Below are 25,646 nucleotides of genomic sequence, written 5' to 3'. Positions count from 1 at the left end.
CTAACATACAACACGGAGGCTAGCCATATACAAGGTTGTGGTGTTTAAGACAATGAGAAGGACACTTTATTAAGGAGAGGGACACTTGATAACACTGGTCTACAGCCAAAATGCTTCTGAAACAAAGTCAATCTGGACTAATTCTGGGTCATTGAGAACGGAAGTGTTTAAAACTGTTGATTAGCCCTGCATTTCATCCATGACAAGTCTTAAAAGCTGTTTTGCTGCATAACAAAGTATTTTGTTATCAGTTTCATTGGGTAATGCAGCCCATACAAGGGAAACTTATGACAACAAAGCAGTTTTGAGTGATAACCAACATCAGTGGTGGCTCTGTGTCAACTTGGAGGTTGTTGCTCTCCTAATGGGTCTGCAGGGAGACTGGATGAAAAACATTAAGCATCCACCATTCGTTGAATCCAGCAAGATTTTCTTACCACCCTTACACATAAAACAATAGCTAATCAGCAATTTGAATTATTATATTTGAATTCAACACATCAAAATGCACGATAAACGGCTTTATATGCAGATGATGAGTCACAATAACATGCCTGAAGATATGATGACTAAACCACACATCAGAAAAAGAGAGAAACGATGATGTTTCAGTTCATCCTGGACCATTATCAAGTTATGAAATAAAAGAGGAAGGTACAGGTGAATATACAAGGTAAGAGTAAGATAAGAGGTGGTGAGCAGGTAAAAGAAAGGTAAGAATTCTTATCTTATTCTTACAACATCCTAATATTACCTTTATCTTACCTGCTCCTCGCATCTCATTTTATTCTCTTATATATATTTGCCTGTACCTTCCTTTCTTCTATCACACGACTTGATAATGGTCCAGGACGGACCGAAACGTCATCATTTTTCCATTTTCCGATGTGTGGTTTGGTCATCATAAACAGCTCTATTTCATCTCCGAAACAGACGTTTGAAAATTTTTTGACCAGTGTAATGAGAGGGGTTAACCTATCTGTAAGGATGATAAATCACTAGCTATACAAAAGGCAAGGCTTGAGAATTGGAATCACCAAAGGAGGGAATGGTGTCCAATCAGTTATGCCACATACCAGGTATTTAAAGTATGACATAATCCAGGGTTGAATGTCACGAAACGTCTTTCTGGTGGGTCCCCTCGGTGGCTTTCTGAAGCCAGCTGCCGAGGGGAGCTCTCGGAAAAAAGGGGTCTCACATATTTTGATGGTTGTCAAAATTATATAATTGCTTGCATGGGGGTCAAATGAAATACTGTTTGATTATGATTAAAGGCAACATTCATGACTGCCATTAAGTATTTTTACAAAAATATGAATCGGGTAAATCGGCCAAAAGGCCAAGGGGTCTTTGAGGATTACTTATGCCTGGGATATAGGCAAACAAAAAACAACTACAATATATATTTCTTAAACACCTGGAAACTTGCTGTATTTATATTGCTATGTTTAAATTTGTTAATAATTACATTTTGATTTACTTGATAACAGACTGCAGAATTATCAAATTAACTACTGTAATTTACTAAACATATTAATGGGGTTCTTACCGACAGTCTTGATATGCTCTGTGATGAAGACGAATTGCGCTACATGAACATCATTAGCAGTACGCGTATTGTAATGGAAGTTGGATCTCTGGTCGGCATAATTGTACAGATACTGAACATGAAAATACTAACATACAACGAAATGCAGCCCAACAGAATGTATCCTGCATGGATAATGTTAAATTATAGATATACAATGGAGGTTTGTTATGAATTTACACTTTAACACCTGACTTTTTCATCCTTATTTCACTAATTGAATCAGAACTTGACAATTACTCACTGTTCAAAGATTCCAGCTTTCAGAAGCATGTCGTATCCACGCTGTGAGCGAGACAGTCTACCCAGAGCAAGAAAATAATATTGTGCAGTGGTGGTGTTAAGGCGCGATGGTGAGAGAACCGCATCGTGGAGTGGACACTCGCATACAACACACGTCAGGTTTGTACTCACGTCCACTAATAATTCTTCAAAGTGTTTACCACATTCATCCTGTATTTTGAGATGAAAAGCCTGGTACAATTGATGTTCAGAGGAGAAAATAATGAACACTCTCAGCCTTGAAAGTTCATGAAATAATTACATGCAAAAATACTCTCAGAGGCCTTAACCATAAAGGTCACCAGTAGTTAAGCTGTCATACAAAGAACGGATTTTTCAGCCATTCCACACAGTTATTCTTTAAAGCAAGCTCCTACTGGCGTCTAGTTAGGATCTTGCACAGCCAGAGCAGTCGGCATTTCACACCAGAGCAGCAGAGAACTGTTCAAACAGTCCCTGTTAGGTTATACTGATGCTAGCGACACTACAGCATACTAATTCCACCCCAAAATGGAGACAAAGGCTAGAAAAATTGACCAAGAAAGGAAAAGATGACGTTATATAAAGAAAAATTGTGTCAGAAAGAACATGATAATGTGACCACACTGGGGTATACTGCTATAGTCTGTTAGGCCACCTTGAGCAGTGGCTGGGATGACACTGGCAGACAGTGGTTTCAAATCATTACCACCTACCCCTTTGAAAGATGACACATCTGATCTAGACACTCCACATGCAAAGTTATTCAACGACTGGAATTCCCCGAGTGAGTATACTGCAGTGGTGATGTAAACAACAGGACTGGGAACCAGGGTTAAAGTGGCTACAGGGTAGTAAGCCATGAGGCTCAATAAGTGTCCAACTTCTCAATGGGCAAGAATATTGATTTCAACCTTGACAAATTATGCCCACTATGAAAGTGCCTAGATTATGAAATGGAGTCACACATGGACAGCTGATGGTTCCACAAGGATTTAAAAATATCTACCTGGAGAGGGCCAAACATGGAACATATCCAAGAAATGGAAACCTTGTCAACTCCCATTTTGTCCAAAATGGGGAAAACTGGGCAAGGCCATCTGGAAACACATTTAGCAACCTGAGAATGTTGACCACTTGGTGGCTAAAAGCCTGAGAATCCGTAAGAGAAGCTGTAGTTTATGTTCACCTCAACAATGTAAGACCAGGAACAACTGCCATTTGAGAATGCAAAACTATATTATTGTCATTGTGAAGACACACCCAGACCTTTTGAAGATATGTGTATTTGAAGGCAATCCAAGCAACAACCATATCTTGATCATTCACGTGCACCCACATCAAAGACCCGTGCCCTAGGACAGTATGAACATTGCTAGAGGAAAAGCAACTTCCCACACTGGACATGTCACTAAAGAGCTATAGAGATAGGCCCATGATCGTTCAGAGAACTGAATTCCCAAATAGCCATCAAAGAAATTCTCTAAGGAGGGACTGGATGCAGGAATTCCTAACCAGAAGCCAACAAATACATTGATTTACCTGTTCAACACTTTCAACCACATGTAACTCAGAGGGGTACTTTGAACAGGCAAAATTGAGCCTGCTTATTAGACTCTTGAAATCTATTCATAATAAAGCACTTCTTGATGATCAGCAGAAGATGGAAAGCTAGCTTAGTAAGAGTTCACTCCATAAGAAAGATAAAAAGCTTCCCTCAAGTCCCGATCAAGACCCAACCACATCAGTTGTTTACCACTTCAATCCTGGACCAGCAGAAACTATCACAAACTGGAGCCCAAATTAACCAGAAATGGTTGAAGAGGTTTTGAATTATTATTTGAGTTCCCTATGGGGGATCTCAGTGCTGAATTGAATCTTCTCCAGTGCTTCCCAACACCAGTATAACCCTACAGGTGTGTGTTAATTAATCCTAGCGTAAGGACAGTGTCTTGTCCTACCCTGACCATTTGGACCCCAGTCATATTTGGCCTTAGGCCTAGAGGGGGACCAAGGTGATTAACTCATTTGTTTTAATTTTCCTTTGATGTGCATCTGGCGAGTGTATAATCAAACCATAGATGCAGTCTATGGTTTATTAAAGAGCTTTATTATAGAACTAGTTTTTGCAGTTGCTCCACTGATATCTCCATGCACTTCATATTTCAAGTCTAGGTGCTCAGAATAAACTATTCAGTATGTGTTGATTCAATAGCTTATGTGAAGTGTAAATTTATTTGACTACATTTCTTATACTCATTAACAAAGTTATATAATGCTGAGCTTAAGTGAGTGGCTACTGGTGTGCCAGACTAATTAATTTAAATGATACAAGAATTATTTGAAAAGTTTTCTTTACCAAATTCCTACAACAATCACTGCAACAGTATTAGGAAACTTGCAAAAAAAAAAAAAAAAAAAATCTGAAAATATAATTTTTTAAACCTCCATGCAACATTGACGACAAGCACCACACTTTCCTTAACACACAAAATATTATTGAATTAATAGATAATAATTATAAGGTGCAAAAATTAAGCTACTAGTAAAAATGAAAAATTCATTTCAGAGCATTGCACTTAGTTGCTTCCTAGGGCTGTCTCTGCCACCTATGTCAAGCAGGGCAATATCATGACACCGGAGAAAGGTCAATACAGTTTGCAATGACATCGGAAGCTTGCATCACAAACTACAAGTCTATAAATATATGAGATGTCTAGGACCAGAGAACCCTGTTGTAGGTGTGGTGCTGTCAGTGGGCTGGTGGAAGGGCGGCCCAACTGGTGATTAGTAACAGCTCACCATTGGCAGTCACTTGCGATGCCAAGTAGGGTTTGGAAGAGCTCTTCCAATTCTTATGAATGGTCCACAAAGCTTCAAGTCTTCTCCATTTCACCCAAACATCAATAAAGCTCTGCATGGAGTGCTTGAAAAGTTGCCTGTGGTGCAGGTGTCAGAATGTCGCCCTGTCCGACTGTTACCAATCCGGTACTAAATGATCTTAACTTAGGGAGCAACTGAATGGGATAGCTCAGAAATATGTATAAAGAAAGAAGTCTTAAATTTGACTTTACTTTAATCATAAGATATCATTATCATCACTCCTGTTTCCAACTTTCATGAGATATGGAAACACTGCTTTCCATACTAACTCCAGAGAAAATCAGTACCTACACACTAATATGATCACTGGATTAAATGGGGGAGACAGCTAAAAAAAAACAGAGAATCAGTACAGTATAGTATATTAAAATGTTAGAGATATCCGGAGAGGCACCCATTCATTTACAAAATATTCCTCTCTTAAACATCACACAGCCAGCATCAACCATTCCCAACATACCAGCCACAGTAGGACTAACAACCTCACAGACTAGGTGAGTGCTCTTTGTGAATTGTGTACAAAAATTTCACATATTAACTCTAGCCTTTTACCTACCTACCTAGTGCACTGTTCCCACTCGAGCTCCACTTCCTCACTATTTGTCCTCATCTTCCTGGCGTTCTTTGATACAAATATCTATGGCTAAAATAAAACAAATCTGCTATATACACCACACATTTTTTTTATATATATATACAATTTTCTTGCACATTTGCAAGTAGGATAACTAATCCTTGGTCCTGTAACAGTGTTCTAATGTCCTCAGTTCACAGCCAAGATTCCCAAGTTCAATCCCCAGGCAGAACAGAAGCAACTGTGTACATTTCTTTTCACCTCATGAACCTGTTTGCCTAGCAATACAGGGGAGTTAGGCAACTGTTGTGGATTGTATCTTGGGGAAGGTCAGTAGGTGGCCTAAAGTGCTCCTTGATAAGCCAAAGTATAGGCTTCCTCTCACCTGCAAATGATAATTATCTCCATTCCAAGGAGTGCAGTTTAGGTGCTTTCAAGCAGTTCTAGTCATTTAAGTGCATCACTGATTCTATAAGGGTTTTAAAATATATCTTAAGAGACCTGGACAATATGCTACACACATGATATAGCACCAGCACTTTACCTTGAAGAATATCATCACTGGTCTGGCATCTGTTTTGAATGTCTTCATTATCTTGCTAATTTGCTTTAGTGTTTAATGAAGCAGTAGGATACTAGATAGTGTGAATGATATAAATGGATGAGTGATATTTTCATTTTTAAATGTCTAGAAACTTTTTTTTTCCACTACAGAATATTATTCAGCTCTTTCTCTGGGTTAATGGATTTCTGCTCCATGAGAGTGTGGAACAGGGTAACAATAACTGATGGATAAAAAATCACAACTAATTAGAACCGTGCTGTGCAATTTTTTATCCTGATAGGTGACCTTTTCAGTGTTCCATGCCTGAAGAGAAACCGATTTCATGCACACATGTAAATTAACAAACATAAACAGTGTTATGCTATGTTCCATTAATCAAAAAACAGTAACCTTATTGAATATGTAAAACAATCTAAATATTGTCAATGCTTGGTAATCTGAATTATATGGGCCCCACCCCTACTTGAGTTAGCTGAATATCTTACCAGGAATGTCCAAAGATTAAAACAAATTTAAATTCTTGTACTACAGCCCAGTTATTCCTGTCGTTTAACCTCTTATTCCCACTGTTTACCTAGTTACTCCCGCCATATACTTGAAGATGACCATGAATTCATTCGGGTTACCGAAATTCAGATTATGAAGCTCTTGCAGTACTGTACAGTCAACTCCCAGTTTTACACAAGAGGATTTCAGCCATCAGTTAGTTTCATGTGATCAACAAGAAGTTCCACATTAGCAACATTCAGTTTCATAAGGTCAACAACCAGTTATACGTAATTAACTATTCAGTAATTTGTAACAAAAATTCTGGTTCTGGAAAGTATTTTTAATTTCCTAAAGGATCCTTGAAATACTATGCAGATTCGTAAACACGATGGGAATGCATTCCTGTGTAGAACCGGGAGCACGCTATACGACAGTTATCAAGCAAGGAAGGCTCTTGCTACCTTTATCTCAGTACTCTTAAAAGATATGTACTGTTACATATGTACTGGAGGGTAGCCGTGTGTCCATACCTCAGATGCACCCAGAAGAAAGTCACAGAAGTGCAGCAGTCCTTGAGCAAACACTTGTGCAAGGTCATGTGTGAGGTCAACATTGGCAAAGAGTCCTGAGCTTGGCTTGTAAAAATGCAAGATACGTCTCACGAAGAGTCTGTAGCTGCTGTCATCCAACCGTTGCAAGGATGATGTAGGCCACTGTAACATTCAACATGATATTCTTACTAACAATATGCTTATGTATAAATTCATTTAACAGAAACTCACCCAGTATAAATATGACCATAATAATAATACAGTAATATCAAGCAACATCACCCCTAAAGCCTGAGGTTGTATGAAACTTTGACCCTATGTCACTGTTGTTACACAGAATATACTGTACAAGAGATGGCAATGTGAGAGAAACCCAAGCCAAGTTTCTCAACAATTACTAAACACTAAGAAAAAACTTACTATATTACTTTATATCTACAAGACAGCAAAAATATACCTATTACACCATACACAATAAAAGTAATTATGAACATTCAGAATTTGTTCAAATAACATGACAAAGAACTGGCCTTGCACTTCTAGCGGGAGTTCCACAGTGGGAACAAGGCTCAGATACAACTGGGACAGACCGCCGACTTTTTCCTTCATTGTCTAAAGTTCAAACAAAGCAGACAAAATATATTAACCTTTCAAGGTCATATCAATTTGACTTACTTCACATATAATTCAGATACGGAATTTTGCATCTGTGCGCTGCTTCCTGTTAGAAAACTGACATGTTTATATTTCTCGAGAGATAAAAGTAACGGAAAAATTTAGTATTATTCCTGCTCAATTACTTGCAGCTCAAACAAGATTATCTTCATTCAGAAAGATAAACAACACAAGTATCAGCAAATAATTAAAAAATGGAGAATAGAAAAAATGTTTGTATATATTTATTTTAAATCACACACACACACACACACACACACACACACTCCCTCTCATCATTAATGAATATGGGTACTACAAAAATTTGAAAAGCCATTCCAACATTAATGTAAAATAGCAAAAATTATACCCAAAATTAACAGTGAAGTAGTTTACTTTTCTTTTGCACACTTCAATATAGTAAAAATTTATTAAAAGCATTTTCAGGAATAAGAAATTCCAATACTTCAGGAATAAGTATAACATAACATAACCCGGGAGCCGGTCGGCCGAGCGGACAGCACGCTGGACTGTGATCCTGTGGTTCCGGGTTCGATCCCGGGCGCCGGCGAGAAACAATGGGCAGAGTTTCTTTCACCCATTGCCCCTGTTACCTAGCAGAAAATAAGTACCTGGGTGTTAGTCAGCTGTCACAGGCTGCTTCCTGGGGGTGGAGGCCTGGTCGAGGACCGGGCTGCTTCCTGGGGGTGGAGGCCTGGTCGAGGACCGGGCCGCGGGGACACTAAAGCCCCGAAATCATCTCAAGATAACCTTAATATGGGGAGGTCCATCAGTGGTTTCTTAGGCACTGGTACCTCAGACCCAATACAATCTTACTGGGCATCTAAGACTATCTCACGGCCTACTAGGGAGGCCTTGGTATGATCTGATGACTTGGCAGTTCTCCTGCTTATGCTTTGGGAAGTTACTGTGGGACTTGACCCAGAAAGAAAAATGGGGAATGAAAAGCACAATAAATATTAAATGTCATTTGTCTAATGATTGCCTTCCAATTTCTATTATGATATAGTAGAGGATTATCATACTTATTTCACAACCAGCACTTCCCTACCCGGAGTAGGATAGGGAAGTGCTGGTTGAGTAAATGGTAAAAAGAGTAAATGGTTACTCATTATTTCCTTACCCTGAGTACAGGAATGATGAGCTCCCACTTCCACGTGTGTGGGTCTCTTCCGAAGATTAGCACCTGTGAATCTTTCAAGGTCTGGTGGATTAACTCGTCGTGGTCTTTCCCCAACCACTGTAAGGACAAAGGACATCTAAAGTGCCAGCATGATTTTAAGTTTTGTTTTTATCATCAGTTCTATCATGATTCTCAGTCTTCTTAATTAAATATACAACCTCATCTTTGTCAACTATTCTAAGAATGTGAATATTCATCTTCCTAGTGTACAGCCATTATTAGAGAACTGTGTGTCATTATTACAATAACGTGACACACTGTATCAGAAAATATTTGAGCTGTACGACGAGACCAAACCCGCATCTTTGAACGTCTCGGACATAGGCATACCACTGCTTGGACCATCATGGGCTTAACATTATTCTGGTCGAAATACTTTTAAGCCCATCATAGTCTCACTGGTAATGGATGATGCGCCTGAGAGGTTTAGGGATGCAGGTTCAAACCCATTATATGGCTTCAATATTTTCTTCTAAACATAAACCAACTAAAATTGTTTTTCAACAAAGAAAAAGTCACAAGCAATTACATATTGAACGTAATTTGTTTCATAAATTTACCTATTTACCCTATACACTATCTACTCATTACTCTTCATTACTAAGATCTGCTCATTACTCTTGCAACAAATGTTGGAAGCTGATCACTATAATTGCCACTAGAAAATCCTGAGGTGAATACACAAGATGGACAAAGACAGCTCTTTAAATTGAGAAAAGAAGAACAGATAGATATCGATAGAAGCTGGATGACGAGATGGTTCAAATCATGGTTCAAATCTACTCTACGTACCTTGCTAAGTTTGGCACTCGATGTGGAAGTGTACACTTTAGGGATGCGCTCCTTGGATTTAGGTGAGCACTGAATAATGTGTGATAGGTAGAGACTAGTGGAAGTATTATGGGGGTTTTGTCTAGCCCGAGCCAAAATCAACAGAGCCGTGATAGCCTGCGTGGCTCGCATGCGCTGAATAGAATCATGGCTTGCTGCTCTCTCCAGCAAAATAGGAAGTGAATGAGAAACAGAGCCACACTCTCCAGGCAAATTTTGGTTAGCTTGGTGGAGCAATTCACCTGTAAGTAACAGACACTAAATCAGTATGCAATCTCCTTAACCACCATACTTTTAAAAGCTACTTTTAACTTAACATTTTATTACTGACAAAGTAGGTGAAGGGATGACGACGTTACGGTCTGTCCTGGACCATTCTCAAGTCTCAATCGACTTGAGAATGGTCCAGTACGGACCGAAACGTCGTCGTCTCTTCACCTTCTAGTGTGTGGTTTGGTCAAACTACTTCAGCCACGTTATTGTGACTTATCGCCTGCATTATTACTGACAATTTTTCTTTCCTTTCTGGTAATCACACAGAAATAATAAAACAATGAAATTATTACTTTTTAAAGTTGTTTGTTAACAAGACTTATTCAAAGCATAATTAAGTTATCAGGAACTTACCCAACAATATTGTGGTCCGGACTGACAGAGGCGCCGAACTTGTAACAATGACTTCACACAAAGCAGGAAACAGATCAACACACATCAACGTATAGAGTACCAGGGCTAAGTGGTTCTGGATAATATTTGGTCTGTAAAATTGACAAAAATGTGATTTGTAACACAAGACTAAGAAAAGTCACTAGATATATACACAACAGTAAATAAATACATTAATTAGATATGCTTTGATCATAGGTTATTAAGGGAGGTATTCGTAGCTCCCAAGCCATGCTGGACACTCACGTTCTGTTATGTATTTATTCTAGAAAGTGTCAATGGACGTAGTTAAAACTCTTTCATTATATTTCCTTTCCATCTGTGACAGAATGAGTGTTTCCTTCCATTGTATGAACCCTACATAAATTTCCAGCTTCTATCGATATCTTCCTGTTCTACTTTCCTTTGTCCATCTTGTGTATTCACCTCAGGATTTTGTAGTGGCAATTATAGTGATCATGAAATGAGTTTTATCACTGTCCATTCTGCTGTCATATTCCAGATGGTAATTCACCAAACACAAGAGGCCAAGGACCCTGACCAGCATTGTGGTTATCCAACCAACCATTTTAAGACCTGTCAGTGAACAATTCAAGTACACGAAAAGGAAGCTCTTGGGGACCAAACTCTGAAATGCCTGAATGAAACCCCTCTGACAAAAGAGAACTCCCAAGGCAACAAGTGCCCTGAACCATGTAATCCTAGAGCCAGCATTGAGCTGTCAACCAAAGAAAGCAGTTTAAGACCTTCAGCCAAACTCAACTCAGAAGGCTAGACAATGCGTGCAAAGTTGATATACTCAACGAGTAGATTGAGAACCCCCAACAAAAGCCGCCATTTACCCAAAAGCCAATTTATGTAGGGAAGACAGCCGATCCAGAGTAATTTCTGGCAAGAAAATATCCACAACTCTGGCACCTAAAATGAGCCTCAACAACTGGAAACACTGAAATGGAAGGAGTTGGGACTTTGTCCTGTTCAACAGAAAGTCAAAATAAACAAACTCCCATAATATCACATCCCAAGCTAGAAGGCAAAGTAGATGACAAGAGAGAGAGCCCAAATCAGTCATTTGTAGAGGTACATCAAAACACTTATTATCACAATTTGCAGTTAGGACAATGTTTTAGTAGCCAAGTTGATCTCAAAGGGAAAGATCCTCATAAAGTTGAGGATCACACCTTTCATGGTAGAATCTCATTTAGCCATAGAAAAACAAACACTGAAACCTAATGATATGTGCCACCTCATTGACACTACTACCATTTCCCAAATATGAATGCACAAAAGTGGAGTAGACAGCTATCCCCATGCCAAGGTATGTCTGAGGCCCATGAGGGAACCACTGACTGATAAAACATTGGTATCTATCCAAGCCCAAGCATTGACGGCGCAGGCTTCCCGAATATCCTGACAGCATCTCCCCGACACAGACTCACTAGAGCTCGTTACCAAAGGGCTGATGGTACCAACAAGGGCAACTCCACTGACAACTTCCAACTACAGGCTAGGGGCCCGATCGTAGACCAACAACCTGGGCTATAGGTTCAGAAACAAAGCATTTAGACCGGAAATTGACACGTCATAACCATTAATTCAACCAGGGGGCCAACATTTTTCCAAGAGCCCTAAAAGTAGCAACATTTGTCCTTTCTGCCAAAACACCTCGTTTTGGTTGAAGCAAAAGGCTTCAACCAAAACAAGGTATTAAGGCAGGAAGGACAAATGTACACCCTATGTACATTTACACATTAAGGACAAATGTACACAATTGACTTGAGAATGGTCCAGGATGGACCGAAACATCGTCATCCCTTCACCTTCTAGTGTGTGGTCTGGTCAACAATGTACACCCTATGAAACCCATTGCACATCCTCATTAGTACAGAATGAATGCAAAGGCATGTACTTTTGACAAGTCATTCAGGGTTGGATTGAGAATTCTCCAGTGGGTTCATTCATGTAATATGCTGAATAGGTATTTAAAAAGGAAATCTTCTGCATCCTGAATTGGAAAGCAACATTGGCCTAGGCAGTAGCTTGCTATGTCACGGGAAAACGGGATACTGCCTAAGGGACCCATTTAGTAGCCTAAACTCAGAAATAAGGAGAAAACCCATTAGGTATCTCTTACTTTGGATACCTAATAATTATTTAAGGCAAGTACAGTAGCCAATTCTAATACAGTATATATTTATATACAGTATTATCATTAATGTATATAATAGTTACCGTGCAATCTTGCCTAAAATCTCATTATTATACAAGGTTAATTTAGGCAAGCTTACCTAAACTTGGCAATGTGAGGTAAGACTGCCCGTGCCTCTGCTGCCACGAAGCCTTCGTGCAATCGCCACATGTCGGTGTCTGATGCAGAGACAGACACGTGATCAGAAAGAGCGTCATCATAGTCACCAGTCCATTCCCCAAGGGGCACTCTAAACAATTCGTACAGCAGCTCAATAATAGCTTTCTGCAAATATATTGGTTCCTGGTTAAAATACATTAGTGGATACTTATTACTGATAAACTGTCCTGGCACCTTTAATACATACAAAATGAAAATCTGCTGTTGTGGAGCCTTTGAAATACTTTCGGAAGAAAAGCTACAATTCTACAATTGTCTACATAGCTACAATTATCTACAATTTTGATAAATGTTTTCAGCTATGATGATATATTTAATTACATCAAATCAAATGAAGCATATTTAAAGCATTTTAAAGCACTGAATTACAATGCATTAAGTGATTAACAAACAGCTTATATGTATATTAATGAGAAATAGACAAATATTTAAATTTAAAACTATAGTACAGTACTTAAATAGTAATACAATACAGCAGAAGCTCGCCAAAAATGTTCAGTGACGAGTATACTGTATCTAGGTACCCTAAACAACATCAGATTTGAATAACGTATTTCAATAACCCTGAAGCCAGTAGGCAATAAGCCTACGAGATTTACAGTACCTCACATCTCAATAACGGCAGCTTACTTTGTATTAACTAAACAGTTTATGAGCTCTGAAGCACCACAAGGCTATCCAAAAAAATAAGACCATTGCATTGACAACAACCATGCAGCACTTTGAAGCTTAAAGTGTTCAGCAAGTAAAGTGTTCAAGCCACCATGATAGAGGTAAGTGGTACAGATCTCAAAGGAATCTGAAGGTGTATTGTGAATCCCAGCTCATAATAACGCAGTCAACACTGCTGATGCTGCAAGCCAATGTGTAATATAAGGTAGGTGGATGCCGTGGAACCAAACCCCAAAACCTAGAAGATGAAAGAGATCATGAGCCATCCTGTGTGTTTTCCGAGTCCATGAAGTGTGACCACCACAGAAAGCTATATATAATGCTTTTAACTACACATAGTGCAAGGGGAACACCATACATCCAAAGTTCAGTTGTCCTAACATTAGCCCAAGTTGCAACTCAGGAAGTGTCAGAAGGAAAGCCAAACCACCTATCTGGAATGGGAATAAATGCTCCCAAGCAGACGTGACATCAAAGGTAATGGCAACAGAAGAGACACAATTGCTGTCTGGGACTCTGGGGGACATGGGATGCCACCTGGTGGTTGTTGGGAGAACTGGGACTGAGACAGTGTGTCTATTACAACTTTCCATCAGATTGACTATCCTCACCACAATACAATCTACATTAGATGTAGATTGTATACACACACCACAATACAATCTACATTAGATGTAGATTGTATTGTGGAGACTTAACTATATGTGCAAGTCACTTGAGCAGTTGGTTGATCTGCACAAGCTCCCCCTCATGCCTCTTTTGAGGGTCCAGGCATCAGTCCTGGCTCATTAGGCCAGGAAGGTCACACAAACCTCATGTCAAAGGGGCAGCCCTGTGCTGTTAGTACCCTGCAAGCTCTGACAGACTATCGAGGTGGCCAGCACAGAAAGACAATGCAGCATAATAAATGCCCTTTCACACAGTTCAAAAAATATAGCACATAATATAAACTTAAAACCTACCCTAGTATCTTCATGGTTGGGATAAAGCAATGCTATGAGAGACCTGAGAGCTGCTGTATCTGGCTGACAGAGGGCTACCAGCCCTGGCCATGATCTCAGGCACACCAGCACACCCAACTTCCCAGCCTGTGTTCTCAACTCACGCTCCTCACTAGAAAAAAAAAGTAATGCATAATGAAGACAAATGTTTCCAACACTGACCCAAAATAAAAAAAAATTACACATACTGTATTCTTTTACACACATACAGGTGGCCCGGCATAAGTGAATGTTACTGTATTAAATACGAGTTAGGTAAACTGGTACAAATACTGTACAGCATAGCACTTCTATTCAACATACCTTTTGCTATAGTATTCCAGATCATAGCTTGTATGTTTGTAATGAAAGTCAGAGAATGGTGCCAGGATCATGTGCAACTGAGAGCAGTGTGGTCTCCACTCGGGTGTGTTGAGGAGGTAGAGTATGGCACCCAGAAGAGCTTCGTTAATCCGTGGCATCCCGCAGTCTAAGATGTTGTGCAGCAAGACGCCCACTCCGCCACACTCCACAAACACACCCGTATTTAGCACAGCTTAAAATTCAACATAAATAAGCGGTCAGAATTTACTTTGAGTTACAGTATTCAAATACAGTATAACCATGACAATATTGGTTTATTAACATTTGTAATGTGCATTGTACTCTATTTTAGTGTTAGTTATGTTTATATCTTATTCTTTTGTTTTCTTGGCAATATTTAAATATGTCAGAATTAACAAACTGAACAAATATATTAATAAGGATAGCAGAATTTATAATTTAAACAAAAATATTGGAATAAAATACATCTATATAGGAGGCTTATTAATTTTAATGCACCTAAACTGCTGCCAATCCAGCTGACACCAACAGATATACACATAGTAAAATAGGAGCCAAAATAAAGAAAACCCTACTCCTCTGCTATCCTCTTCCACCCTTTTCCATTTATACCTTTTATGGTAATCTTAAATTAATTCCTCTTTCAGCAAAGCAACCAAGCAAAAGCAAAACGGCAAAGCACTGTACAGCTACTTAGGGTGCCATTCCTGTAATAAAGCACTGAATGTAATAAAATTGCCCCCCCCCCTTTTATTTTTAGTAGCAGCACCTGTTCCCACCGTGTCACTGTGACTTTTTTTGAAGGTTCAGTATTACAGCTCACAAGTGAGGAAGGCAGGTTGCAAATTGGGAATCCGGGTGGCCTGGGTAGTCTCCTGTTGTGGTCTGGCGAGTTGAAGCTGGCTTTGTTCAACCACTTGTACCGTTTTTCCTCATTCCACTCCTTTCTTATAAGCAATGGTTTGACATGTGTTCCCCAGGACTTTCTGGTTGATTTTTCTTAATTTTGGAGTCAAACCCTAATCTTTATACTGTATTTCCTTGGCCTCACCGAGAGTACCAGATTCTCGTCCTAGTGGGCATGTGTACTCAAGATGCCTAGTACAACCTAAAAGCTCAGTGGTACCAGTGTTTAAGCTCTGGAAAGCTACCAAGAGGCTGACCAGAAAGAGGCATTTCACTCCATTCAATGCTGGATTTTAAACTGCATGTAACTTCGAGTGCAAAATAGTAACCGAATTTAAACTTCACTATAATAAACACACCCATTTCATTAAGTGTAGCAAGAGCAGATCTAAGAAGCCTGTCCCTCTCCTTGGCTCCATCACGAGCAATGGCAATAAGGCAACGAGCCAGAGCTTCCGGGAAGAGACTGGGAGCCACCTGCAGCATTCGGCGTGCTAGTCTGAGACTCTGAAGACGTTCTATTTGATTATCAAGCATGATATCCATGCACCTGAAATATTTAAGAAAAATTTAAACATACACAGTTCAGCACTTGCAAGAAAAAAAAAAAAAACTATTCTAGGATAAAAGTGGGCAGAACAAAGTTCCAAAAGGACAGAATTCCTGGAACTGGGTTCATTATAAGGATCTCGACTGGAAAAGTCGGTCCTTTTATCCAGGCAGGATTGAAATTGGGAGAAATGGTCCGTTTAAAGCAATTCTGGATGGTTCAATGTTCCTTGATTTTTTTTTTTTTTTTTAATTTTGTAAAACTGGAAGAGGACTAATAAAGTGCCTTATTTATAATTACCAAATGTCAGTTCAGTATTTAACATTTCATATAGCAAAAATTATGCACCTGTTATTTTAAATCAGTATCATACCCTGCACCATACCCTACATGCCACTAATCACCAAGAACACCACTGTTCACCATCATTTACCTGATAATGAGGGGTACAGTATTTACTGTTATAAGTGCTTTCACATCCTCTGGTGTCTGGATAAGGTAACGCAAGAGTCGAAGGCCACCTGCACGCACCTCCTTTCCCTCATGGACTAGACAGCATCGTAATCTGCAAATAAAATAAACAACTTGTATTAATATGAAATACTCCCTTGCCAAGCTGTATTATTATTCCCATTGTCTTGGACAGGAAGCCTGTACTTAGGCTTATTGAGAGGACCCCGCCACCATTCCCCTAGGTTGTGGGGGGTACACAACCTAGGCCAACTACAGACCACCTCCAGGATATAAAACTACAACAAAATTGCCAAAATATTCAACTATTCAGCAGGAGCAACATACAGTACAGGAAATTGTGAAGCATCCCTACAACAGAGCATGAAAAGAATGATGATGAAAAACCACTAAACCAAGTTGAAGAAACGGGGAAAATACAAAGGTACATGTGAAACCTTTATTATGAGTCAATCGCATTTGTACAAGTCTCCTGCCGCCAGGATAGCAGGAGACTTGTACAAATAGTCATAGCAAAGCCAGGATGCCCATCATGGTTGACACAGAAAAATGCTTGACAGAGGGGCTAGAGAATTCTGTAACCACCACCACACTACAAGCAGAACATCAAGAGCATTTCTGCCACCTGTTTTCCAAACCGAAGGTGACAAGAGCTGCTTAAAAACACTATACAGTACATACAAAGATCAGTGGAAAAACCAGTTACTAGATCAAAATAGCAGTGATCAATCACCCACAACAGGACAGAGAAAATGTAGGTAAAGGAACTAGGACATATCTGGCTGGTAATCAAGACTGATCTGGCCACAAAAGCCGAGGAAACATCTCGCAGCCCAGAAACCAGTCCAACTTTGAGGATCGCAGCCAACCAGAATGTAGATACAGTCCTGTAAAAGTTTGGTTATTTTGATGCCAATAACCTGAATGAGTAATTTGAATTAATTTATGTTCAAGTTTTGACTTCTTTGGCCCTTTTAACCTGAATGTGTATTCAGATTCAAATGTTATATTAAACAAGAAGCTTGAGTAAATAAGAGTGAGTGCTTGACTTTTCAATTAAGAGAGATTTGGGTTAGGCAATTTCTGCCAAGCGAGAAACCTCAAATAAATTGAAATTCGTACATTTTCGGACATTGCCGGTAAAAACACCTGGCTAACAAATGTTTTACTAATTTGATTTAGTGTTGGGCCCCATAAAATTTTGATTATCAAGCATAGACAGTATTTTCTAATGACTGCAATCAAGAAACATGGAATCAACCACAAATGTATTGTGATAATAGAATGTACCCAGAACTTGGAGTTCTTAGGCAAGCAAAAATTTTTAATCTTCTAATTTATCCAAACTGAACAAAAAAGGGTGAAGGAGGTGTGCCAACACATTCAAAATGAGAACAATCAAGAGGACTATGTCCCAAGAACAAGGAGATGCCATAAGCTACACCCATCACCAAAGAGGAAGGGAGGGACCAACAGGAGTCCACCTAGTACCTTTATAGTCGGAGATAAGAATGAAACCCCTTGGGAAAGCTAGGTGCTATAATGTCAGTCAGAAAAGGAGGCCTTGCAATCACCCAGAATGCCTTTGGGATAGAAAGCAACCTTCCACATGAAGGAAAAGGAGCGACAAATCTATGTTAAAACCTGAAGCCCAGTACTGTATCTGGAACAAGAAAATTTAAAAGCGAGTATCAATTCTAGGAGTCACAAATTTATTTTGATCAGAATGCAATTCATTCATTCATTCATAAACCAGGTAAAACCAGTAATTGATAATTATTTGACAATAATTCAGTTAATTAGTATGAATTAAAGTGGCTGATCTATTCTTAATCCTAGTAGCACTGTACTTAATCTAATCACAGCTGCATCACATTTGCAAACATTTTATTTTTATTAATTGGCGACATGCTTCTCATTTCCCACACCGAGCCCTATAGGTTCAGAAATCTGTACACCAGTTGATTGACAGTCGAGAGGCGGGACCAATGAACTGAAGCTCAACCCCCGCAAGCACAACTAGGCAAGTATCAAGCTTATAATTTAAAATAACACCTTTAAAACATATTACCCAGCATAATAAAGTACAGTATAAGATATTAATGCTTTGGTATATTTAATAACTTTAAAAAACAAAGGTGATTGTTTTCCTTAATGTTTTGCACATTTTCATGTCTATACGAGGGCTAGTGAAAACAGGTACTGTACCGTACTAGAAATTCCACAACTCAACAGAAATTAAAGTGCCATGACAGTAAACATTTGTGAATTTACAATTGAAAATGTCAAATAATAAAGTGACATCTGCAGACTAGAATACAGTACTATGGCACCAAAAAGAATTACATGTACTATAAATATTAATTCAGTGTAGTGTCAGAAGTGTACACCCTGCAATAACCTTAGAAATGGAAGCAAACTGAAAAATACTAACAACTTTGAGCAACTTGCTCAACTTACAAGCAGAAGCAGTGTTCCCTGGTGATTACCTCCTCCCCAAAGTCGACTTGCGAAGGTGGCGAGTTACTATCGTTTTTTAATGACACTATCTCGTCAAATATTTTTTCGTCATCGGAGAATGGAGATTTTTTGGAGTGGTTGGATGATGTTATCTTCGATATTGCCCTGACTGCGGCATTGAGGTAACCAAGACGACGGCCTTTGGAAATGCCATCTTTTCTGCATACAATCCCCAGAACCTCTCTGATGACCCCTGACACCCCCCTCCCTGAGTCCAACACAATATTTTCGTCTTCGTTTTCATGGCGTCCTGAAAGTGAAGAATATGTTAGCAGTTATAGCAAAGTTAAAGTTTCTAGCATAGCTATTATTTAAGAACACAGATATCAACAACAGGTAGGTACCCTCATGCACATCCTACATCCAACTCAACAAAAACACCCATTTCAGTTCTTTCACTACCAACAAACGCCTCCACCTTAATCTGGTCACGCAATGTATACAGTCATCAGCACACACACACACAGACTTGCATTCAACAAAGCCAGATTATAGTGCAGATAAACATCACAAGAGGTTAAAACACTCGAATTGGCACTATATTCTTTATATGGTACTACTGCATAAACATACTACATATTTATACTGTACGAAAGAAATACTGTACCTTAAAACATGGGTAATATAAGTGCCAGCACAATCATTCTACAGACTTAAATTTTAATGTGTTAATGATTGCCCTTATTACACAGTCTGATGTAATACGCACCTTGAGTATGATCTAGCATTTGAGGATTATGTTGACAATGAAACACGACATGAAGTACAGGTAAATTGATGCTGGATTACAGTGTTAATATACAGTATGTTACAAGAGATTTAACACTAGCTGACTAAAATTCTAGACATTCATGATCATTATATTGTATACATATACTACATATGTTTATACCACTATATGTTGGAAATGAGTAAAAAACTCTAGTGTATGGGACACTTTATGCAACGAAAACCCCAGAAGACACCGTTTTCTTGTTACTACCCCCTAGGGGAATTGAATGTAAACTGCCCATTTTACAAACATTTCCTTTTTTGAGTCATACCATAAGATTTCCAGAAACCTTAAACTATATACAGTAACTATTTAGCCCACCGAGAATGCCAATAGATTTCTTAATACAGTAACTTGTTTCATATTTATGATTAATAATTTTAGGGTCTCTGTAGTACAGTTGGGTTCTTTGTAGACTCAATTGTGAATTCCGGGTTTGAATCCCGGGCAGGACAGAAATGGTTGGGCATATTTCCTATCACCTAACGCATCTGTTAACCTAGCAGTAAGTAGGTACCCAGGCGTTAGTTAGTGTCTTGTGGAGTTACATCCTGGGGGTTCAGTAATATATATATACCAGTACTGTATATACACTGGATGCCTGTTCCCCGATACAATGAATTATTATTATTACAATACATACTCATAACAATCACAGTCTTAAACAGAAACAAGATATTTCTGAAGGACTTATTTGTACCACAAGGGGTGACCTTTTTTTTTCTTTCCACTGCCTAGCCCTGCCAAGGGATATTTTCAGAGAATTTAGGAATTTATAAATGATAATTGCTGGCTTGAATAATACATTTTTAATATCTTCAAGAATGAGAAATCATTCTTGAAGATATTAACACCAAAGATGTATTATATTTAGGTTTTAGCTTTGGTAGTAATATTTGATAACTATGAATTATTACTATATATAACATATTTAAGTGTAATTACAAGAGATTAGTCAATATAATTGCAAACATGATTTCGTTATTTGGGAAATTAGCTTCAAAAAGAAAGAAAGAAATCTATGTGTAAAATATTGCCGATGAATTAAACCTCTTGAATTTTCTAAAGATGTCTTTAAACACAAGTGAATTATATATTAACATCTTTTTGTTGTTGTTATTGTTGGATTAGTAGCAGGAACAGAACGGGGGCCATATGTACCCCATCGTCCCAGTGTGCTCGGGATAAACACAGCCCAGAGGCTAATCACCTGTCGGTAGAAAACCTGCTGTGCCTTACAGCATATAAACACACTGTACAGCAGACAGTTAGTGACATTCTGGCGTCCCTCTGGGAGGTAAGAACCAGCACCCCTACCCCCTCCCATGCACCAAGTTGGTACCAGACACCATCTCCCATACCAAGGAACGAATCAGAAAATGGGAAAACCTACGAATTTCCCAATGACCTCCCAAGCATTAAAGGCACAAGGTGTCAAAAAGTACAGTTCTAGACTGCCAGATGGCAGTATCATGTCATTAATGCCAATAATCACATACCATTGTAGTCCTCATGGTGCAGTGGTAAAGCACTCACCCGGCACTTTGTGAGCACTTTGGCCTGGGAGGATCGACTAGGTGCCAATCCTTAACTATAACCTCTGTTCACTCAGCAGTGAGTGGGTACCTGGTTGTTAAACGATTTGGCGGGTCATATTCTGGGGAAAATTAGGATTAAGAGCCTGTCCAAAATGCTATGCGTGCTAGTGGTTTTACAAGAATGTAAGAACTCTTGTATACAGTATATATAAAAAAATAGCCAGAAGTCTATAGGCAGAATAGGTGCACCAGTTCTGCATATTATTATGTTTGAACCAGATGATCTTAATATTATGCCATGACAGCTGGGTGGACAGCGCTTCGGATTCGTAGTCCTAAGGTTCCGTGTTCGATCCCCAGTGGAGGCGGAGACAAATGGGCAAAATGTTTCGTTCACCCTGATGCCCCTGTTACCTAGCAGTAAATAGGTACCTGGAAGTTAGAGAGCTGCTACGGGCCGCTTCCTGGGGATGGAGGCCTAGTCAAGGACCGGGCCGCGGGGACACTAAGCCCTGAAATCATTTTTTTTTTTTTTTTTTTTGAGATATATACAAGAGTTGTTACATTCTTGTACAGCCACTAGTACGCGTAGCATTTCGGGCAGGTCCCTGGAATACGATCCCTTGCCGCGAAGAATCGTTTTTTCATCCAAGTACACATTTTACTGTTGCGTTAAACAGAGGCTACAGTTAAGGAATTGCGCCCAGTAAATCCTCCCCGGCCAGGATACGAACCCATGACATAGCGCTCGCGGAACGCCAGGCGAGTGTCTTACCACTACACCACGGAGACTGTTAGATCGGGTCATCATCTCAAGATGATATCCGAGTACAGGTGAACAATGCTTCCCCGTATGGTGACCAAAACCCCCCCCCCTGGGTGGTTAAATGCCACCCCCTTAGTGACGGACAGGTGTCCAGAGAGGGCGTCTTGAGAAGCAGCTGTGGGCACCTTCCCAGACACCCCATAGATCACTGGCTCGCCCCCACACACACACACACCTACCACCCAGTCCTCACCCAACCACACCTACCACCCAGTCCTCACCGCTGCCCCACGGGGCACTCCTCACACGGCCCTGTCACTCACTTCTCAGGGATCTCCCTGCTCGTATTCCTCGCCCTTGGTACATGTTTGTGTCGCCATTACGAACTGACAATCGTAGTATTGGTAGGGCTTCTCACCGGTGTTGACCCGCGTTAATTGCCCGCTTCCCTGCTTCCTGCAGGCTTCAGCTCACCGTTAATACGATGTAGTTCTCTCTCCTCGGCTATTGGTACTATTATAGGCCGTGTAAAAATGTTAAGACCTATCTAAAAATATACGACGTGAGAAACACTAGGAATATAGTTCATAGAAAACTACTTTCAATAGGTAACTGATACAAACGTGTGTCCTCTGGGGCTCAAGTTTTGAGCACGAGGACACAAGCTTGTTATGCATGATTTAGTGTATTTATGGCTACATTTAATAGGTACTTTATTAAACACTGTATTTTTTAAGTTTTTCTTCTTATAGAAGCAAATAATACCAAGTATGTAGTGCAGATAAATATTCTTTCCCGCTGTCAGGATAATGTATACATTATCATTCATCACATTATCATCTGGGAGAATAATGTCTCCCAATATCACCACACGGCCTATTCTTATAATTATACGTCATTGTATCGTGGGACAGGTAGCCAGTGTATATTTGTATGTTAGGCTTATATCGAGATCTGCGCACCTTTTCCTCCCAGGATGGAATTACTGACCCTCCCCCCAGGATGCAGCCCCACAAGCTGACTAACTCCAGGAACCTATTTACTGCTAGGTGAACAGGTGCATTAGACGATAGGAAAAGCGCCCAACCATTTCTGTTCCCCCGATGATGATGATAATAATAATAATACGATAATAACAATACTACTAATAATACAAATTATTAATAATATTGTATTTATAAAATATAAATTGTAACATGTTACCATGGTTATATATTTAATAGGAACAGTAATTATTATATAAAACCAATAATTACGCACGGTGGGTAACCGTATTCAAAAACGGTCTCTATATGAGCTATATATCAGTCTCCGTGGTGTAGTGGTAAGACACTCGCCTAGCGTTCCGCGAGCGCTATGTCATGTGTTCGTATCCTGGCCGGGGAGGATTTACTGGGCGCAATTCCTTAACTGTAGCCTCTGTTTAACGCAACAGTAAAATGTGTACTTGGATGAAAAAACGATTCTTCGCGACGGGGATCGTATTCCAGGGACCTGCCCGAAACGCGACGCGTACTAGTGGCTGTACAAGAATGTAACAACTCTTGTATATATCTTTAAAAAAACAAAACAAAAAAAAAACAAAAAAAATATGAATATAAATATAGGCCTATGGCTCTTCCTGTCCTCGTCCAGGCCACTATAGGGTTAATTAGTGGCTCTCATGTAAACTCAGGTAAAATAATTGACCTTACCTGAGGGCCACTACCTCTAATGGCCTCGACGGGGAATATGATGAAGACATTGTCACGTTGACACCCATGAGGTGCTAAAATACTCGTTACTTAACTGGTAACGGTGTAGTGTATATAGCTGTGAAACATGAGACTCCCTGGGTAAACTGGAATCTTTTACGTTGCTCTTTGTCCGGGGGGTTATATACCGTTGTTGACACAGTCACTAAGGACTTCCTGCTTGACAGTGGTCGGCTTAGCTGGGCCAGCGTCGTAAATGGCTTGTCTCAGCTAGTTCCGTATGTTGCCACAATCACCTCAATGGTTTATATTTGGGGGGATGGGGGAGGTCTGCGGGGCCTCCACCAATCATAGTTGCTGATACAGATTTCAAGCGTGGCCAACTTATACACTCGTTTATTATTCAAATTTATTTATCGAAGTTTAAACTGTTATTAATTAAACGAAACAATTTGCGAAACCCGTAATGCTTTGCGTAATAGTGGCTTTAGGCATGGTATGTACTAGCTCTATCTATAAATTCATCAATATATGTATCACTCCTTGTATGTATGTACTTTACCTGAATAAACATTTGAATTTGAATTTGAATATAAAACATTTGAAACGTCCAAAAACTGAGTAGTTTTCTTTTTTTTTAGAGGGTGACTTCTTTAATGTGGAAGCGGTCGTTCGCCATGACGCTAATGGTGATGATTGTGTAATTAACTCTTAATTAAGGGTGTTGGGGATGGCCATTAATCTAGTGAATAATGACGGGCGTTCACATCAGGGTAAGACAATATAGAGGTGAGTGGATGTGGCCAGAAATGGACAAAACATCGAAAAAGTGCATTTTGATGCTGAACAATTTAGAATTCCGAGTTTAGGTAATGTTGTTAGTTACCAGACATGCGCTAGTGTTGAAATTGTGGTCTGAAATGTACAAAAAAAAAATTTGGAATGAAGATTAGTACATATTTAAAGCCAAAAATGTATGTATAAATGTATGGAATAAGGCAACTAGGATACTGGGATTTATTTCTAGAAGTATTTAGCAATAAAACAGTTAATGTTATTCTTTAGCTATATATCTTGTTGTTATCACCCATCTATCTTGTTGTTATCACCCATCAATATATCTATATTGTTATCACCCATTATGTACACTATGCAGTTCAGTTTTGGCCGCCATACTGCAGAATGGACATAAATTCACTTGAACGCATTTAAGGATGGGTAACAAAATTAATCCAAGGCATTAGAAATATTAAAAGTAACGACAGTTTAGTTTAGTTCATTTATTATGCACCCCATACCTATCTTGTGGGCGGTAATGGGAAAAGTTACAGCGGCACATAATGGGCTCCGGAACTGAACCCCGAAATCCATTTAGCTAAGCAAGTTGTAGCTAACTTTATGGCGGGGATGTGTCGCGCGCTTTTGCCCTCTGAGCGCGCTCTCTTTCCTAGTTCCATGGCGTCTCAAGGCTCATGATAAGCCTAATCTACTAGTTTCTCCGGGGCTATGACCGAGGCTACGCCCCACAACACATGGTGTAGCGTGTGTTAACTGTACACAGGGTGTAGCGACGTATGTGTGTACATCACTCCATCAGCGATCATTAAACTCCTAAGGCCAGATTCACGAAGCAGTTACGCAAGCACTTACGAACCTGTACATCTTTTCTCAATCTTTGGCGGCTTTGTTTACAATTACTAAACAGTTAATGAGCTCCGAAGCACCAGGAGGCTGTTTATAACAATAACAACAGTTGATTGGCAAGTTTTCATGCTTGTAAACTGTTTAATAAATGTAA

The 25,646-nt window shown here is 39.5% G+C and overlaps 1 protein-coding gene across 2 annotated transcripts in view; it reads right to left on the bottom strand.

The window, feature by feature from the left end:
• The window catches only part of LOC138353970 (rapamycin-insensitive companion of mTOR-like), a 53,293-nt gene extending 29,188 nt beyond the window's left edge, over positions 1 to 24,105 (bottom strand). The window contains exons 1-12 of one of the 2 annotated variants that reach the window (XM_069307539.1): positions 23,944 to 24,105; positions 19,019 to 19,328; positions 16,521 to 16,652; positions 15,897 to 16,087; positions 14,611 to 14,842; positions 14,269 to 14,419; positions 12,555 to 12,739; positions 10,228 to 10,358; positions 9,562 to 9,842; positions 8,710 to 8,826; positions 6,891 to 7,073; positions 1,833 to 2,041 (exon numbers count right to left, since the gene is read on the bottom strand). In XM_069307539.1, coding sequence (XP_069163640.1) covers positions 1,833 to 2,041; positions 6,891 to 7,073; positions 8,710 to 8,826; positions 9,562 to 9,842; positions 10,228 to 10,358; positions 12,555 to 12,739; positions 14,269 to 14,419; positions 14,611 to 14,842; positions 15,897 to 16,087; positions 16,521 to 16,652; positions 19,019 to 19,328; positions 23,944 to 23,977 — 2,156 coding nt within the window. In that variant the 5' untranslated portion in view covers positions 23,978 to 24,105. Of the gene's footprint in view, positions 1 to 1,832; positions 2,042 to 6,890; positions 7,074 to 8,709; positions 8,827 to 9,561; positions 9,843 to 10,227; positions 10,359 to 12,554; positions 12,740 to 14,268; positions 14,420 to 14,610; positions 14,843 to 15,896; positions 16,088 to 16,520; positions 16,653 to 19,018; positions 19,329 to 22,477; positions 22,635 to 23,943 lie in introns of those variants that run through there. The other variant, XM_069307538.1, reaches the window with a different exon arrangement.
• Positions 24,106 to 25,646: the final 1,541 nt, after the last annotated feature.

The sequence above is a fragment of the Procambarus clarkii genome, chromosome 60 (genome assembly GCF_040958095.1).
Source record: "Procambarus clarkii isolate CNS0578487 chromosome 60, FALCON_Pclarkii_2.0, whole genome shotgun sequence".
Classification (NCBI taxonomy): Eukaryota; Metazoa; Arthropoda; class Malacostraca; order Decapoda; family Cambaridae; genus Procambarus; species Procambarus clarkii.
Note: the sequence above shows the minus strand (reverse complement) of the source record. Positions and strands in the feature narration are given on the sequence as shown.